This window comes from Simochromis diagramma, unplaced genomic scaffold, assembly GCF_900408965.1.
Source record: "Simochromis diagramma unplaced genomic scaffold, fSimDia1.1 OVJJ01000596.1, whole genome shotgun sequence".
Taxonomy (NCBI): domain Eukaryota; kingdom Metazoa; phylum Chordata; class Actinopteri; order Cichliformes; family Cichlidae; genus Simochromis; species Simochromis diagramma.
Genome location: NW_024387245.1, coordinates 2580793 through 2598235, shown reverse-complemented (window position 1 = coordinate 2598235; position 17443 = coordinate 2580793). Strand labels below are relative to the sequence as shown.

Genomic DNA, 17443 nt, shown 5'->3' with positions numbered 1-17443 from the left:
TCGCCATTAGAACTTTATCAAGGCGGTATCAACACTTTTGCAGCTTTACAACTGAGAACTACTCGTGTCAAACACTAGAGGTGGGATTATTGTGACCAAGTAAAACTTTGTGACCATGTTGATGCCAGTGTCTAATGTAATTTAAAAAAGGGGGGGAAAAAAGCAGAGATTTGGTATGACTGTGAATTCAGAGCGGTGTATAAGCCAATGAAGTCATTCCTGCTCTCATTTTGCCTGCAATTTTCATGTTGTCATGTTGAGACTCTGCATTTATACACATCATTGTAAACAGCAGTCGCTGTTTATAGATTGCATTTGCATGCAGAAGCTTTGGTTTGAATATGACCGTGTTGCACATGTTTAGTTTAATTAAGCATGCATTTATAATAATCCTGACTGTATGACCGCAACAGTGTTTAAAAAAAAAGATTGTAAACACCTGGTGTATATCATGCCCATGGATATTTGTAAAATGTTTATTCAGCGAAATTTTTTATTTTGTGTTTTTTATTTGTAGTGCTGCGGTCTAGGTAACAAACCACAAAAACAACATTGTGCGTATGTAGACATCTCATTCACTGGTTTTGCTGCTCGTTCTTCTTCTCATTTGAAAACACAAGAGGTGTGATTGCGGTGGGTTGAGTCCCTCGCTTGCAAGTACATAAAAGGAACTGTTGTCCAGTCTGTTGGTAGAGTTATTGCTGTTTCTTTTTTTTATTGTAAAGAAATAAATGAAATTTCCTGATCTGACACTTCACCAGCCCGGGCCTAGGAACATGTTTGCATTATTGCAAAGAGGATATTTGGAAACTGGGTTATTAGAAGTGAGTGTTACTCATACAATTGCTAAACAACTCTAAGGGGCCTACATCATCCCTGACTTTAATTCTGCATAAATTAGCGCAGAAAATTTGCATCTGTAAATAGAAAGGAATTCATAAATCACACACAAAAACCAGCTATTAAGAGCAGCATCTCATTACTTGGGGGCAGCAGTAACTGGGAGGTTCTTTACTTTGTCAGAGGAAACATTTTTTCCTGTGTATGCTTACCTTGTTAGATTTGCCCTGCAGCAATCTCAACTATCAGACCGTGGATTGTCAGGACATGCACATCCTGCAGGCACTGTGGCAACCTATGGCTTGTCAGATGTATTCTTCTCAGCCGCAAGGAGAGGTTGGGGGCAGGGACTGTGCAGTTGCTTAAGCATGTAGTGGAATGATCTGATGCTAAGGGGACCATATGCTGCCTAGCAATCAAGCGCCACCCACATAAGGATTGAGCTGTAGCTAATGTAAAAGAGATAAAAGCCACAGTGAACCACCAACAGAAGTGATGATCAACACTACGTGATCCACACAGCACTTCCAACCAGCCCACTCAATCTGGATTTATTCTCCTCACTGGCCATTGCATCTCTGCAGAATCCATGGCTTGCACTGGAGCCAGCAGTCACCAGCATAAGCTAAACTAGTCAGTTTCTTCAATAAACACCTATTTGTTTGGAAATCTATGTGCACAGTGAAAAGAAAAGTTTATTATCATTCAGAACTTACCTCTATAACCATTGGTAGGAGCTTGATGCTCAGTGGATTTGTGGTACTAGAAACAGTTCAATAGAGCTTAAAGGTCAGATGGTTTTTTTGTTGACTTACAGAGGGTGGTCAGTATGATAACTTTACTCTTGGCAAGAATCTATAGCTGATTGATGGCTTTGGGGATGATTTTTAAATCACATTTACCTCATCAGCATTCAAGGCATCAAAAGTACTACATTTAATTAACCTCTAAAAGCATATTTTGCACACTGTCAGTGGTAATAATGGAACCAACAGTATGGGGCTTCATTAACTAATAGCTACTGTCTTCAGCATTTTATCTGCCCTGAAACAATTTACCTGCAGTGGTCCATAGGTTTAGCGCATTAATGTAATCTCCTGTTGCTGGCTGAAATGATGATTTTGGTTGCCTAACCCCAATACCTACTCTTCACGAATGTGATGGAGAAAAATGATTGAAGTCCTTAATAAACTGCTGCAATATATAAAAAAGGAACATCATTTGCTTTTAGGTCTTGTAACTTGCATTGATACTCCTGCTGAGGCTAGAGTTGCCTCCTGAATGAATCCTCACAGAAGTAGTATTTGTTAGTTTAAACTAAAATTATACGTTTTTAAGGTTTTGAAATTATTCATTCAGTAGCAATTCTGAGAATATATGAATCATACTTCAGTGTAGCCAGAAATAACCTTGCATCTCATTTAATACTACATGCTTTGTTATGTGAAACTCCAGGCAGGTCAGACGGTAAATGAAAAATATATGTAGCCACCTGTCACCCATCAACTGTATGCACTATGGCTTTGAACCCAAGAGTGTGGCATTTTGTCTGTACATGGGGCGTGATGAGCAAATGAAAAAAACTGATAACTCTCACGATTATATGGTAGCAACTTTTCCGTTATCTGGTAGGTATTATACTTTTGCGTGATGTGATGTTCTTCACTAATTGCAGAGCTAGCCTTAATCATGCCATGCTTTGTCATCTATTTGACACCTTGATTTACAAAAATAAATATAAATAAGAAAGAAAGATGTTTTTCAGTATTTGGCAAATACAGTGTAGTTTTATCTCCACTGTGTTAATTCATAAGAAGATTTAGGCATTGTTAGTTTACATAGAATTATGAGGCTTTCAAAACCCTCAGAAGACAGGCCCAAACCAAGGATAGAAATGGCTGAGAGGATTAGCCCTGCTGGAGTTCCTTCAGGCTGCTGAGATTGTGGTAATTATTTTCATATTTGCACTTGACTCCTAAATCTTGTACAGATCCTCACCACATTTGCAGACAGCCACACGCATCCATGGAGAAACACACACACACACATTCTCATAAAAGCAAGGATAGATGCAAACACGGCAACCAAGACAATATTGCAAAACACGATTACAAAGGTGAGAGATGATGGAGATGAGCAGAAGAATAATTGAGTGCCTCTTCAAACAGACAAATGGCTTCAAACTAGCAATGGTTTATTTTAATTCTGGTCTATGTAACTGAGCCTCTTTTTTGTTTCTTTGTTTTTTGGGTGTTTTTCTTTTCTTCTTAAGAGATCATTCTCAGTCAGTTGGTTATTAGCCTGGATTTTGCCTGCTGTACAAAGTTAGGCTAAAAAAATAAGGGTTAGAAGTCTATTTAAAAAGCAGTCTGAAAGCTCAGCTCAGCTCTGCTCTCTGCTGTGAGACTTGGTAATGTTTATCACAAAGCTCGGCTATATGGTAAGCTTCATACTTACAGACACATTTGTGCGGAGGAGGGGAGTCTTGTGATCCCTGAACTAACCAAATAAGCAGAGCAGAAAGAAAATGCGCAACAAATAAACTGACAGCTCTGCACACACACAACACACTTTTTCCACCTCAAGATTAATGGATCAGTAACTTAAATTGTGTGGAAATGTAATTCAGACACACCAAACCATACACACACAGATGCCTTTACATGGAATGCTGGTTTAATTGATTCCCTGTGTCCACATCCACACAGTGCACATAGCAGTTCTTTGCTTTTGAGCGTTCTGGTTTTGTGAACAGTAATTTTGCTTCTCACAAGTTCCCATAGATCTTAAAGACAACATCAGTTGCATATTTTTATCTAGCCAACATCCCCACTCCTAACGTACTGAGACCTTTAAGCTCCATAACAAAGAGAAGGTGTTAGAGAACAGTCGTGGGTGGGGACCATTGTAACGTTGCATGAACTGGACCTCTATTGTTTTTCTTGTAGGGCGGCAATCATGGTATACTACTTCTTACACTGAAACTTTGTTAGTTAATCACCCATGTCTGCATACGCTTTAGTGGCTATGTCTTGGTGACATAACTTCTTACTCATTGGTGTTGCTAAACTTAACCTTTACACTAACTATAACCGCAGGTGTGTTAATTTAAAGAAAAAAAGGGGTTTCCTTTAAGTACTGGGTAAACGGATTGCCTCATACACATGTAGCCTGCAAGCTAACGATAATTAAAGGGAAATAAATGGACACTAGGTAGAGTGTCAGTCCAGATTTCATCCTTAGCCACGAAAGTCTAATACATAAATACTCAAAGCAGAGAATTAAAGCCAAATCAGGGATCTTTAATACTTGAAAGCATTCATTTTCAGGGCAGCCTTTGTGTTGACTTGAAATGTGATAATAGCTGCTGTGATTTCAGACTCACATTGGTGGCCAAGCCAAAGACTCAAAGCAATTCTGATTACATTATCTGCTGAAAGTGTCATCAGCAGGGAGAGGGTGCAGTTTACCCTAAGGAATCGTAAGAAGCCAGAGAAAGAAGCTCACATATATTGTCTTGTATTCAGTAGGATTTTCAGATTTTTTTTTTCTTGCATTTGGAGTTACTTTAACGAGCAATAACTGATTATTAATGCATACTATTGACTGTCTTTCGCTTGTACTGTTTCAGTGTTATGCATTATGAATGTATAACTAAGAGTGATAATGTTTTCATCTAAATTAAAAACAACCTAGGCAAGAAAGTATCGATTGGTCCAGTTTGTCTCTTAGTCTAACGTTTGTGGTGTTATGCACAATATCTCATGCACCACCGTTAGGATTCAGCGAGTGATGTGTGCCTCTGCTTTGTTCCTGCATTTTCTACGCTATGCTAATGTGCCTAGAGCACACACTGCAGTGTTGATTAATTTTTAGGATTTATGCAAGTCATCGCTTCATTCCAGCATGTTCTACATTGGGCTCGCTGCACTCAGGGCACCTCAGTGCAAGTGTGTATGTGAGTGTTACAACTCTGATTTAATCACAGTAGAAAAATGTGAAAGTTTTTCGTATCAATGATATCATTTTGTTTTATTGTTATTTATGTAAAACGAGGAACTGATTTCTTGTCAGAAGTATTATTTTTCAATCATTTGAGCAGGGAAGTGAATGACTAGTGTCACAGCCTCATGCTGCTGCTGTCCTTTTGACAGAAGGTTTGAAATCCCAACCCTCACAAAGGCTTATTGCAGATGGTTCTATGTGGAAATCTGCATACATTTTTAGTTTTGTGACTGTCTTATTGTGGCCCACCCTCACCTTCTGTTTTCAAGGCTCAATTTCATAGATTTTGGGGGGCAGCTTTTAAATTTCTTGGCTGGCTTTTATTGCACTTTAAGTTACAAATTGTCATCAGCTCCATTAACATTATCTTCACCAGTTTCTCCTCTGCTCTGTGCACACACACACAAAAAATTCATCTTTTATTTAGCAATGAAAAAAAATTATTTTTAGATCTTATATCTATAGAGGGAGGGCGGCCAATAGTAAATAAAACATTGGAACCTCTGCTGTACTGTTCACCTGTTTATGACTTCATATGACTAAGTTTTCTGCCTTTTAGAATAAATTAGAAATGCAGTTTCTCGCTCACTATGTACCTTCTTATTGTTTCAATTTGTTATGAGAATATATTCTCACATCTTGCCAAAGCCTGAAAAAAGTCCTCCAAGTCTTCAGGCCCATGTATTGAATTCGTCACTCACTGATGTTATTACTGGGCCCTGTGGGTCTGTAATTGGCCAGATTCTTGTGCCGGTCATTTCTTTGCGACTCAACCGGCCGTGATGCCAAACTCTTCATTATACAGAATGTGTTTTGTGTGCTGAGGCCTAATTGATTCTGAATGAATCATGCATTATAAATGAGCCAACACTAGTCTTTCTCTTGTGCCTGTGTTCTGGTCTGTGTATGTAAGATGCTTTTTCATTTCACGTATCACCCTCCCCTTTTCTGGTTTTTTTTATATTCATCCATCTGGTATCCATCATGAGTATTTATGGCTGAACAAGAGCTGCCGAAGTGGTTTATTACAGAAGACATGACAAGAGTTACTCCTGACCCCAGGAGGTAGGCCTTAGTAAGTAAACCTGTAATCCTCAAAACCAAATCTTCTTTGCAGTAAGTCTATTTACCTCCAGAGACCCTATAGCTAACACTGAACTGAGAGTGGCTGTTAGGGATGTAGTTAGAAGTATGCTCCTCAAACATTTGCACACCATTTTGTTGAGGTAGTTATTACAAAGTCTGCTTTTTTCATTATTTGTTTTGTTTTAGAGAGGCTTCCTAAATGTCAAAAATGACATAAAAATGTTATCTGTTAATCCGTTTTGGTCCATTTGGCTCTAAAAGATTTACAAGATTTAAAAGCCATGAACAAAAAAGTGACCTGTTCTGTTTAACCTGGATCATCTTTAGTTTTGTCATAGCTGTTTGTTAAGTCTCATGGCAGGTAGAGGAAGCACTGAGAACCTGTCCTTGAACTCGAAGACATTTGCTCAAGGCCTGCAGTTTCAAATCCTGTTGAAATTTTTAAGCAAGTCATCACATTTCTGTAAAGCTATGCTATTCTGTAGCTGAGTGAGCGCTATATAGGGGAGCAAACAAAAGGACTTTTCCCTACAGGATCAATAAAGTATCACATTGTCACTATTACAGAGCCACACAGGCAATGGGACACCCAACCTCAGTAATGGTGGAGTCATGCGCTACGCATTGGAATTCAATCCCTTAAACTGGCAGCACCCAGCCATTGCCAACTTGTTCCAGAGAGAAAAACCATGTCAACCTCTAATCATAACTGACTCCACTCTGATAGGGTGTCAAATGCTAAGGCGTTCTCCTGGCTAATCCTGTGTCACCTCTTTCTCCTCACTGCTCTTAAAATACCTCAACTTCTGTGAGGTAAGTCTGCTGTTACACAGCAGCACAACAACAACCTGGTGTATGACATAACTGGCTCTAGTTTGTGTGTTGTTGTTTTTTTCCTCTCTAATCAATATGAATAATGTGAGTAAATTATGAGTAGTGCTAATAATATGAGTACTACTTTAATATTTGTCCTGGCAACCAATTGTGAGATCTAATTTACATTCATGCTTCAGCATAGTTTGCTGCTCTGTTTGCTGTCAGATGTAAAAATAATGCCTATGTATCCTCAAGATCAAAGACGGTAGGATTCTTTTCGGCAGTTCATTTACATTACATTTACCAGTGTCAGTGTCTTGTGCTGAATCACTGACAGTTACCACATAGTGCGCCGTAGTTAGATTTCTGTCTGAGATTATTGGAAAACATCCTTGCGTCACTGAAACAGGCGATGATAACATCACAAGATCAAGGCAACTGCAGTTTTTAGAGCCAGGTGCCACAGTTATATCTCTACTGACTGCAAGGTCCCGAGGCACGATAGATGTTGCCCAGTTCCTGCCTGATGGTAAAATAGTAAATGGACTTTTTTTTTTTTTTTTAAAATCACCCAATCACACATACATTCATACAACTGCTTTTTTTTTTCTGTACCTAAGATCAAATTCAGACATTACAATTTTCTGAAATAGGAATTAAAAAGAATCTACTGTATTTTATTTTAATGTTTTTTTTTAAATCAAATTTATTTTAATCTAATATGTTGAATATGAAATGGTTCTAATGGTCACCTTATACAGCGTTGATACACTAGTTGTGGGTTAATACTACCACCTTAGTGCCCATACAGGCCAGCCTCCCCACACTCACAGTGTTGTCTTTTTATTGTTAAGTCATAATATAGCCTAGTTTTGTTCATCTCTTAACACTTAGAAATTTCAGCCCTCTGTGCTGTGGCAGTACTTTTTGTCCTGGCTATCAGAAATGGCATTGAATATTGAATTGTTTCAGATATTATTAGATTTTTTTTTATGTAGTGATCTAGTTTGCATTTGAATAGACTACCCATAATAAAAATTCATAATTTCAACTGTTTGAGACCGCATTTGCATTTATATTGTTGGCAATCTTATTAAGTTGGGATCAGATCTCACAGGAAAGAAGTGTTTCTTTGACTTCCTGTAGAAACAAAAAGATGATGAAAACAGTCCAACTTTACTGCAGCTCTTTGTCTCCACCCCCTGTTGGTGCCACCTGCTCTCATCCACTTTACAGGCGAGGTGGGGTCTGCCTGGAAAGTGTCCCTACTGCTCTTTTTTTGTCAGACTTTAGTGGAAAGGACATGGACCACCACTCACTGAATTATTTTTATTTATTTTTTTTACTGCTATTCATGGAATTTGAAAGATTCTGACTGAGTGGTACCATCAGAAAAGAAAGATCACATAGCGTTGTAGGTCGAGTTTGGCCTTCTTTGATGGAACTGTAGGACATTTTTGGCAACGTGGGCCGTGTAGCTGTCAGCTGCATGTTCCCCAACTGATTAACCTTACCTCTCTGCTTCAGAGACTCCTCATTTGTTCTCTCTGCCAGAAATCATATTTGGGCTGAGTCGACACTTCACTGTTGGATAAGATGGGATGCGCATGTGGCTGCAGCCAATGCCACACACTGCCATGCAGAAGAGCCAGGGACTGCGGGATTTTCTGGATGGCATTGTTCTTTTGAATATTTAATGCAGTGCGTGATTCATGACTTTGTTTTTGTTTTTTGTTTTTTAATAATTTTTTGGGGCTTCAGTTAAACATTACAAATTCAGTGCTAAGTCGTGTTTTTGCTATAATGTAGAATAGTAAAGATTGCAATTTGTGTACAAAAAACTTTACATGGCCTTTGGTGTACTGTTTGAAATGCCTTTCTTTGCATTATCTGGTAAGAAAAATCTTAAACAACAGTTAAAGATCACGGGTATCACGAGAGTGTGTCTCAACTTGTTAACACAGGTTTTCTTGGCCAAATCTATTTTCATTATTCTCTGGTAATAAATGTTCATTTTTTTTCCTTTTCAGCTATAATGCAAAACATGTAGAAGATATTTATTCATTTTCTGTATCATCCGTAAGTTCCTTTGGTACAGTGACACACAAAGTTTGCATTGAAGACATTTGTATATAGCGATATGATCTTAGGTAGCTTTATTGCACCCCTTCATTTGGTTTTATATATTTGAACCACATTTTAAGAAGGTCAAATATATAAAGCCTGTTCCCTCTGCTGAGGATCTGTCTCACTAAAATAATTGTGCTGCTAATGACCAGGTGAAGCGGAGCTCTTCTTTGTGACACTGAAAACACTGAAAACTCTGACTTTAGGCTCTAAACTATTTCACCCCCTTCATATGAACCCCCATAACCATTCTGTGTGACTCTGGGTCTAATAGCACTAACTGTAATTTACTAAATGAACTTCATGTTTTAAACAGCTGAGGAATGTTATGTTTATGGACTAATGTACAACCAGAAGAGATTTTGCCAGTGGCGTGGCCTCCTGCTGCTCTTCAAAAAAAGACTGTAAGGCTTAAACAAATTTTGAGTTGACTTCACTTTTCAAATATAGAGGCTACAGGACATCGTTTACAGTGTCTATGGTGACAATCCATTACTTTGAATTTAACAATAAAGCCATTCATTTTCAGTCTTGATTCTGCATCTTGGCAAGATGAGCTGGCAAGATCGGTTACGCTTCCATCTCTTTTTTTTCTTTTTCTTTTTTCTGGAATTCCTGGAATTCTTTGTGTTAGATTAAATACACAAATCAAATATAAACGCATAATAATGTCCTGTTGGCCGCACTATTACTGTCACTGATAAAATGTGGTATGAAAATGAATCCTGTACCTAACAAAAATCACGTGGCCTTATTGTGTGTTGTCTTTCCTCGTAGGTGACATTGTTTGTTTGATCAACAAGGAAGCAGTCTGTTTTGTAGAAAAGTATTTGTACATGTCTGTGCTGCGCTAACTTTTAATTAGTACACATATGCTGAAGAGTTTTCATACTCTTATTAATAAAAAAAAAAAAAAAAAGAAGAAGTTCAGAATTAGACTGTGCAGATTGACTGGATCCTATTGGCCATCTCAGAAACTGCTGCAGTCTGGGGTCTTTAAATACATTTAACTGATATGAGTGAACTTGTTACTGTTATTGCACATAATTTAAAATATTTGTGCTTTTGTGATATTTTATTACAACCTAAACTGAACTTTCTGCCTTTCTTCTTTCTTCAGGGAAATGAAGCCAGTTACCCCCTGGAGATGTGCTCACACTGTAAGTAGCTTAAATCTTTGCTTGATCTAATTGTACAAAACTTAGTTTACTAAAAAAACGTAAAAAAAATACTTATTTTGATACGTTTTCTGGGATTTTTGACATGACTAGTAAATAACCAATATTTTGATGACTCTCCAGTAAGGAGACAGTGTTCATTTGGTGTAAAGGGTAAAAATCAGTACTACAAATTGGGTTTAACATCCAGTTTACAGAATTTGAATGTCCTCTGATAAAATGCCATTCATTGAATGTCTGGTGTTTCTGCTGATCTGACTTCCTCTGGGTTCCTTTGGGTTAAAAATCTTTATAATTAAAAATCTCTTACAGTATTATTTTAACTACGTCATATCTTAGCTGCTTTTTATGATTTATCATGCATAAGTGATGAAATGGTGAAGACATTGTCTTGAAATCAGTCTCTTATGCTCTTTTTATTTTTACAAGATGTCTGCCTGGTAGACAGACATATTCAGGTTTATGAGCTCAAGAGGAGGAGGAGAGCTGAAGATATGACTCACATTTCTTCTTTGCTGGCCTCCTTCACCTTCCCTACCTGATGATGCACATCCACACAAGCTCATACTGCTTTGTGTTGTTGAAAAGTCCTCAGAGATGCAGATTTCTCACCAGCTCTCTTTGGTGCAAACTGCACATTTTTACACCTGCTAAAAGGGTGCGCTGCTGGATGTGTTTAATGAGTGCTGAGACTGTGACAGGTCCCTCGTAGTTTAGGGGTACTGCTGTTTAGATTGACCTTCAGACAAGAACAATCATTTTTGCATCAGGATTACCGAGGCTGTTGTGAGTTTTGGTGTCACAGTGTAAAAAAAGTCTTGTATGAGGCAGAATTGGATTAAAATAAACTTCTTCTCCACAGCTATTATTGTATGTTATAATCTTGATCAAACCAGGTGATGCAGAGATGGGATGGAGAGGTATAGGAAGGGCAGGAATTTTAGTAGTAGTAGTTTTTCTGCAGGTTTTTTCATATTCAAGGAACATGCACAGGGATTTTATTAATTTGCAAGTATTGCAGCTGGGGATGACTTTGCAAAAACAGACGATTTGCTTGCTTTATGTTTAAGTTGCAAATTATGAGTTAATTTATTTTTAAAGTTAATTTGCTATTTTATTATAATTATATTTGCATAGCATGCTTACCATGACAAACATACGCATAAAAATATTCAAAATGACATTTTGAATATTTTTTATATTTTTAATGCCACAGTGCGTGTGCACTGTGGCTTTTCCATACTTAGACTGTCCTACTGTAACATTGTGGGGAACGGGACCTTGGCCTGCCGGGCCTTCCAGCCATTCCTTCCCCAGGATTATACCACCATAATGAGGGAGATGAATTTTGGATGATGCATGACCCTGTAATGAACCCATAAAGGAACTCTGTATTCAGTCCAGGATATTAACAGCTTCCCTGTCCTTGTCTTTGTCTCTCTCTTTAGCTACATTTTTCCTGGTCACCACTGTCTAATTGTCTTTCACCTTCTCTTTAAATGTTATCAATCCTATTTGCTGTTTGTTTTTAAATGCGTTACTTAGGCATCAAATACAAACACTGACAAGAAATGCCAAATTGAGAATGCAATACCCGGATGTGTTTCTCCTATTGCTCCGATGGCTCCATTTGTGTCATGGTTACACAGACATGAGCCAAAATTAAACTTGGGTGACCTCCCACATTTAAGGCCTGTTCTAGATCTGACCATATGCATACATCAGTGATATAGCAATGATTGAGTACAGCTAGCTAGCTACTGCTTGTTTCAGCCAAAAACATTTTAGGTGGGACGTGTATATAAGTGCTTCCTAGATCACCAAAATCTGTGTGACCAACTGTCAGTTCAAAGTAATTAGTAATGACAAAACTGTTTTATATGTGTACAGATACACATAATATGCAGACATGTGGGAATTTAGGAAAGAGAATGATGATTTCCTCCTATATATTAGGCATTGTTTTTTTTATTATTATTATTATTATTATTATGTTAGAATATATTTGCTTCTGTTATTATTGTAAAATTTGCTATCCAACTTATTTCTTAGTTCAGAATCCTTCTATTTTTCCTTTTTATTTGTTATTTTATTTTTTCCTCTCTTGGTCCTTCACTTGCTGTCTTCTCTCTGTCTCACCCTGCACTGACAGAGCAGCTGTTCAGCTCATCAAGTGCTTGGACAGGCAGGCACTTGACTGGCTGCTAAGAAATTAGCTCTGGCCCTCTGGTCAGACAAATTCATCCTGCTGCACCTTTACTGCCCCACCGTGAGACTGATGCCCGCTCACTCGCGCCTGCCATCAGACACTTTCTAACTCTGTTTGTGTGGAACATCAACATGAATTTTTCTCCATGTGTCGCACTGATAAGATGGATTGTGAAATCGGGTCACGTTCCATGCACAATCCCACTCGCCCCTCCCTGGCCACATTGACCAAAACTCGCCCTGCAACATGAGAAGCAGGGCCAGTCGAACAAAAATGCACCTCTTGTATTTGAAGGCTTGTGTTAACTGAGTTTTTTGTTGAAATGCCACATGAAGAAAGTACAGCAACATTAATAGGGACTCTGGCTGACCTAAAGGGCTCGAGTCAAGTGAACAGTAGATGTCAGTAATTATGGGAATAATTGTGCCATCTAGCATGTGGCTTTGACTTGCTGCTAATCATTTAGCCTACTTTGCAGACATTACTGAGATATTTGTGTGTTGCATTTCAGCCTGACATGATTTTTGTCTCTATTTTCTGTGCTGGAGGATGAATTTCTGAAAGGCCTGTAGCCTCTTTTCAATGCAGTGTCTCACCACTGCTGGCTTAAGCGAGCTTAGATCAGGCAGAATTTAATGGCCTACTTGTAACAGTGTGCAGTGTGTAATTAGACAAACCACACGGACACACACCTCCTCACACATCCTTTTGCAGTACACTCTGCTAAAGTATATGCACGCGCCCACTCTGTTCCGCCACTCTGTTCACCCCACACACACACACACATAACCATGAAACCCCCCTCAACGCTTCATGCTCTCAGAGAAATGCAGCAGCGAGTTTGAAACCATTGCAGGTCTGTCTGCAGCCGCCAAAAATAAATGGCGGGCGGCTTGCTGGAGTTCCTTGTTGCTAGGGGTTTCCCTGAGGGTGGGAGCCTGAGCCTCTGTCGGTGGGGGGTAGTGGGGTGAGTTGGGGGTTTTCTCATGACAGAACGGCTATAAATAAACACCATCAATGCTTTGCCCTGTCCTCGTCCTCAGTTTGGTTCATGCAGGCAAGCTGTACATTGTTGGTGCAGCCAGATAAATCAGCCTAATGCACAGAGTGCTGCAGCTCTCAGCTGTATAGCCTTCTCACACCTGTGGTCTAAATGAGATAAGACTAACGCAGTGTGAGAGAAACACTGTATTTTTTTTGTGTGTGCTTTTTTTTTTATTTAGTCCAAAAATTGGACTAAATTTTTAAAAATTTGACAGATAAACCAGAAGTCTTGCCTACTGCCTACTCCATCACACTGCTTTAAACTGGCTGCTGTGCTCAAATTTTAGTCTAAACGCAACCTGAGTTGAATTACATTTAGCTGACCACATGGGTGTTGACATAGGAGTGAGTAACGGTGCATATCAGCTAACTTTCTCAGAGCCAACATTTTGCATGTAAATCAAAGGTTTAGCACATATGTAATAAATGGTTGCTATTTGTGTAATAAATGCAATGTTATGTATCTAATTAGAGAAACTGAAACAATGTCAGTGAGAGCTCCCTAACTGGGAATTCTGCGGTATTAAAATACAGTACACGTGTGCACAGAGATTGAGAGGGAGGTAAACAAATGTGAAGAGTAACAGTTGGCAGCACTTCTGCAACATAGAGGGAGCTAATACATTTTCAAACAGGGAGGAAAATCCTGTGTTTGAATTTTGACAGTCTGTCCTAAGAAACAGCTTGTGACATCCTGCATGTCGCTTTAACTTCAACCTTACAACTGATCACATCACCCACCAAAATGCTGCCAGGCTGTATACGTCATGCAACACCGTTCAATCAAAAATGACAGAGAGGGTTTTTCATCCATATGGCTCCTCCCTGTTTAAAAGGCAGGATAGCAGATATGAAATATGGTCTTGATCAAGAGAATTTGTTACTGCGTCTGTAGTATTGGGCATGCAATGCAGGAGGATCGTCAGAATTAAAGCGGCATTTTTGTTTTTTTTCGCCTTCCCCACCCAATGTTACCTTCCCATGAGTTTAAAACTCCCAATCTCTAGATTGGTCTGCAGTCCTGTTATCCCTTCAGCAGTAATCTTGTCTTTCAATATGTTCTCTGGATTTTACACCCTCGTTGGCTCACAACAGCCCCTTATTGGGGGACAGTGTGATACTTCATCCAGTGTCGAGTGTCATACTTGTGTTATTATTGAGCTGTGCATGCGACCTTTTCATATTTGCGAACCCTCACACCTCACCTTGTGTGCCTTGACAGCTGTATATGGCAGAATGTGCACTGTGATCCTCACTAACATGTCAACTGAATTTTCACTCTGCATCCCTCCCCTGCCCCGTTTGCCTCGTTTCAGGTTAGCTGCGTTAATGGAGTCACATGTCTCCATTAATGTGCAGGGTGAGCCGTTTTTAGGGCCGAGCATGCTTAAGAGGACACACTCATTAGTGATATTTTGGGAACATTGTGTTTTTTATAATTAAACAAAAATGGGGTGGAGAAGCCAGTCGCACTTAGCAGATTTCCATTTCACACAGCTGTGCCGCTGTCTGATGGTTAGCTTGAGCTGACTGCTATCTTGTTACAGTTAGGTAGAGCGTTTAGTTTGTGATCAGACCAACCTTTTGTGCAGCTACTCTGATAGACAGTTTCATATAAAAAGTACCCTTTGTTGCTTTAGATTTATTCTTTTATCGGCTGAATTTGCATTTTCAGATGACTCGTGATATGCGCGCTGTGAATTTAACAATGTTTGACACGCACAAATACACACATACCTCAAGAATGCCACTAACCGTACAGGAGGCCATGGAGGACGAGCTGTGTGCTGTAGACCAGAAGGAGGACCATTTGGCCGACCTTAGCAGATTTATTTATTTTTTGTTAAGTAATGCTTATGTATGTTAGCCTCCTGTGTGCCCTCAAAGGCTGATGACATCTACATATGCATGTGTTTTCATGCATACACCTCCCGAACAATTATTTAAATATTCGTGTGTGTGTGTGTGTGTGTGTCTGTTTGTGTGTCTGTGTGTGGGCTACTTTAGGGGGCTAACGGGTTCCAGTTGCCTAGTAACACAGTTAAGGGTGCATACAGCGTTTATGGAAGTAAGTGTGTGTGTGTTGTGTGCTGTGTGCTGTGTGGTGGAGTATATGAGATTATCATAATCATCTCACAGTTACATTGGGTCTCCCTCAGAGATGCTCATTAGCAAAGCAGTGTGAGGATCCTCTGTGACTATGGAGACCTCAGAAAAGCTTTTTTTTTTTTACATAGGAAAACATTTTTGATAATATTTCAGTTAAACTTCCTTTACATGAAAATGCATCCAACAGTATATTATTCTGCTAGAAATAAATGCAAAGGTAAGCACAGACGTGTCATTTTCAAACCATCCCTATCAATTTCTGTAAAGTGTAAAAATGCCATAGTGAAATCATCTTGTTGTCAAAGGTGTGCTGTATATGAACTAATGTATAAAGTAATCTACTAGACACTGTCATCATAGCAAACATGTAGCTCCACTACACCTTAATCCATAGTCTAACAAGCAGCAGATGTACGTGTTTGAATGCGAGTTTGCAACATCACCCACCTTGTTGTGTTTCTCTGCTGCCAAAGACAGGCTTTAACATGCAGGTCTGATGTTGGGCTTAGATGCATGACTCTTTCTTTCCCCTATACAACCAAAGGTCGCGAAGAAGGCAAGTGAATAGCAGAAGTGAAGGTTGAAGGTTTTATCACACACTTTAATAGCCAGTCGCTCAACAGCATCCTGTTTTGTGTGAAATCGAGTAAGATGTGCCAACCCATTCAGGAAATGTATGGTGTATTATCTTATCTCAATCGTTTATTCTGCAACATTACTTCTCACTTTTCTCGTTGATGGTAATTACAGGTGTTGTTGCAATTTTAAAAAAATAAAATAAAATAAAATCCAAGAACATTTCATCTTATCATGGTGGCTCTCACACCTAGGACGCTTTCCCATCCAGCGTGGTCATTTCAGGCTGGATGTGACCACTGCCAGTCACAGTTTGTTCCAGCCTTTTTGGGAATCAGTTGTTGTTGCTGTCGTACGCAAACTATGCCTCATTTGCAGCTAGATTTGGTACACATCATTGTGCCACATTTTAAGGTTTTTAGCTTCTGTAATGGAGAGAGGCTGTTTGTAAAGCTCAGAAATTCAACTTTCTTCACTGCGCTCACTTTTAATCATACTAGAATGAGTTTGTGTAAGAACATGAGATAAGAATAGTTAAATTGACGAACCTTGTTTGTTTGTTCATCAGCTGCTAAACCTCCAGCTCCCATATGATTTCAGGAATCTACCACTTGACCATAGCAGATGGACCCATATGTTGGATAAGTCGAACCAATATGTTTTTACATTTTTAATGTTCCCCTCTGTGTGTGAATCTAGCAGACATGGGGCTTGTTGGTGTGACACTGGAAAAGGAAGGCCGATGTCCTTGCTTCCATGAATAATACATGGACCTACTCACTCGGCAGGTCCTGACAGCAACAAGGGATCTGGATCCAGTGTTAAGATGTTCCCTGCTTAGCGGCTGCGCCAAAGTTTATGTGTTGTAAATGTCACAGTACTTTTTCATCAGAACTGCATCCAGCTTATCCTACTAACCTGACTTTGTAGCACAAAACGGAACTTAAACAGAGACAGGGAGTTACTTTGAAGTTACGGTTTTGTGAACGGTTTTTCCTTGTGTCCTTACAAAGCTGAGTATGGAATTCTGAGGCAAGTAATTATTATTCTATTATTCTTTTTATTGAGGTCCTCCTTTTGCCTTCAGAACTGCCTTAAATGGCATAGATTCAACTGCATCACACAGTTGCTGCAAAGTTTTAGTTCTTCTTTGCACATGACTAACGACCGGAGGCGCCTTTCAGTGTGACACCAGCCTTTGGAACAGTGTGCCACTACAAATACAACTAGTTGATTCTGTGGACCCTTTTAAAAAGCAGATTGTTTAACAAGATTTCTGTTAAGAATAGGAATGGGAATCGAGAACCGGTTCTCTACAAGAGCCAATTCCCAGTAGTTCAATTTCTTGGAATTGTTCGTTTGATTGCCTAACGATCCTGCTTATTGGTTCCACCTCCACTTGCACTGTAGTCAGCTGATTTCTGTTTGTGTGCCAAAGGAGGAAAATAGTGGC

At 39.2% G+C, this 17443-nt stretch overlaps 1 protein-coding gene across 1 annotated transcript in view; it reads left to right on the top strand.

Annotated features, from left to right (window-relative positions):
• Positions 1-17443, top strand: part of ppp3r1a (protein phosphatase 3, regulatory subunit B, alpha a) — a 29210-nt gene that overhangs the window by 2641 nt on the left and 9126 nt on the right. The window contains exon 2 of the mRNA XM_040001003.1: positions 9995-10034. Within this exon, the coding sequence (XP_039856937.1) occupies positions 9995-10034 (40 nt within the window). The remainder of the gene's footprint in view (positions 1-9994; positions 10035-17443) is intronic.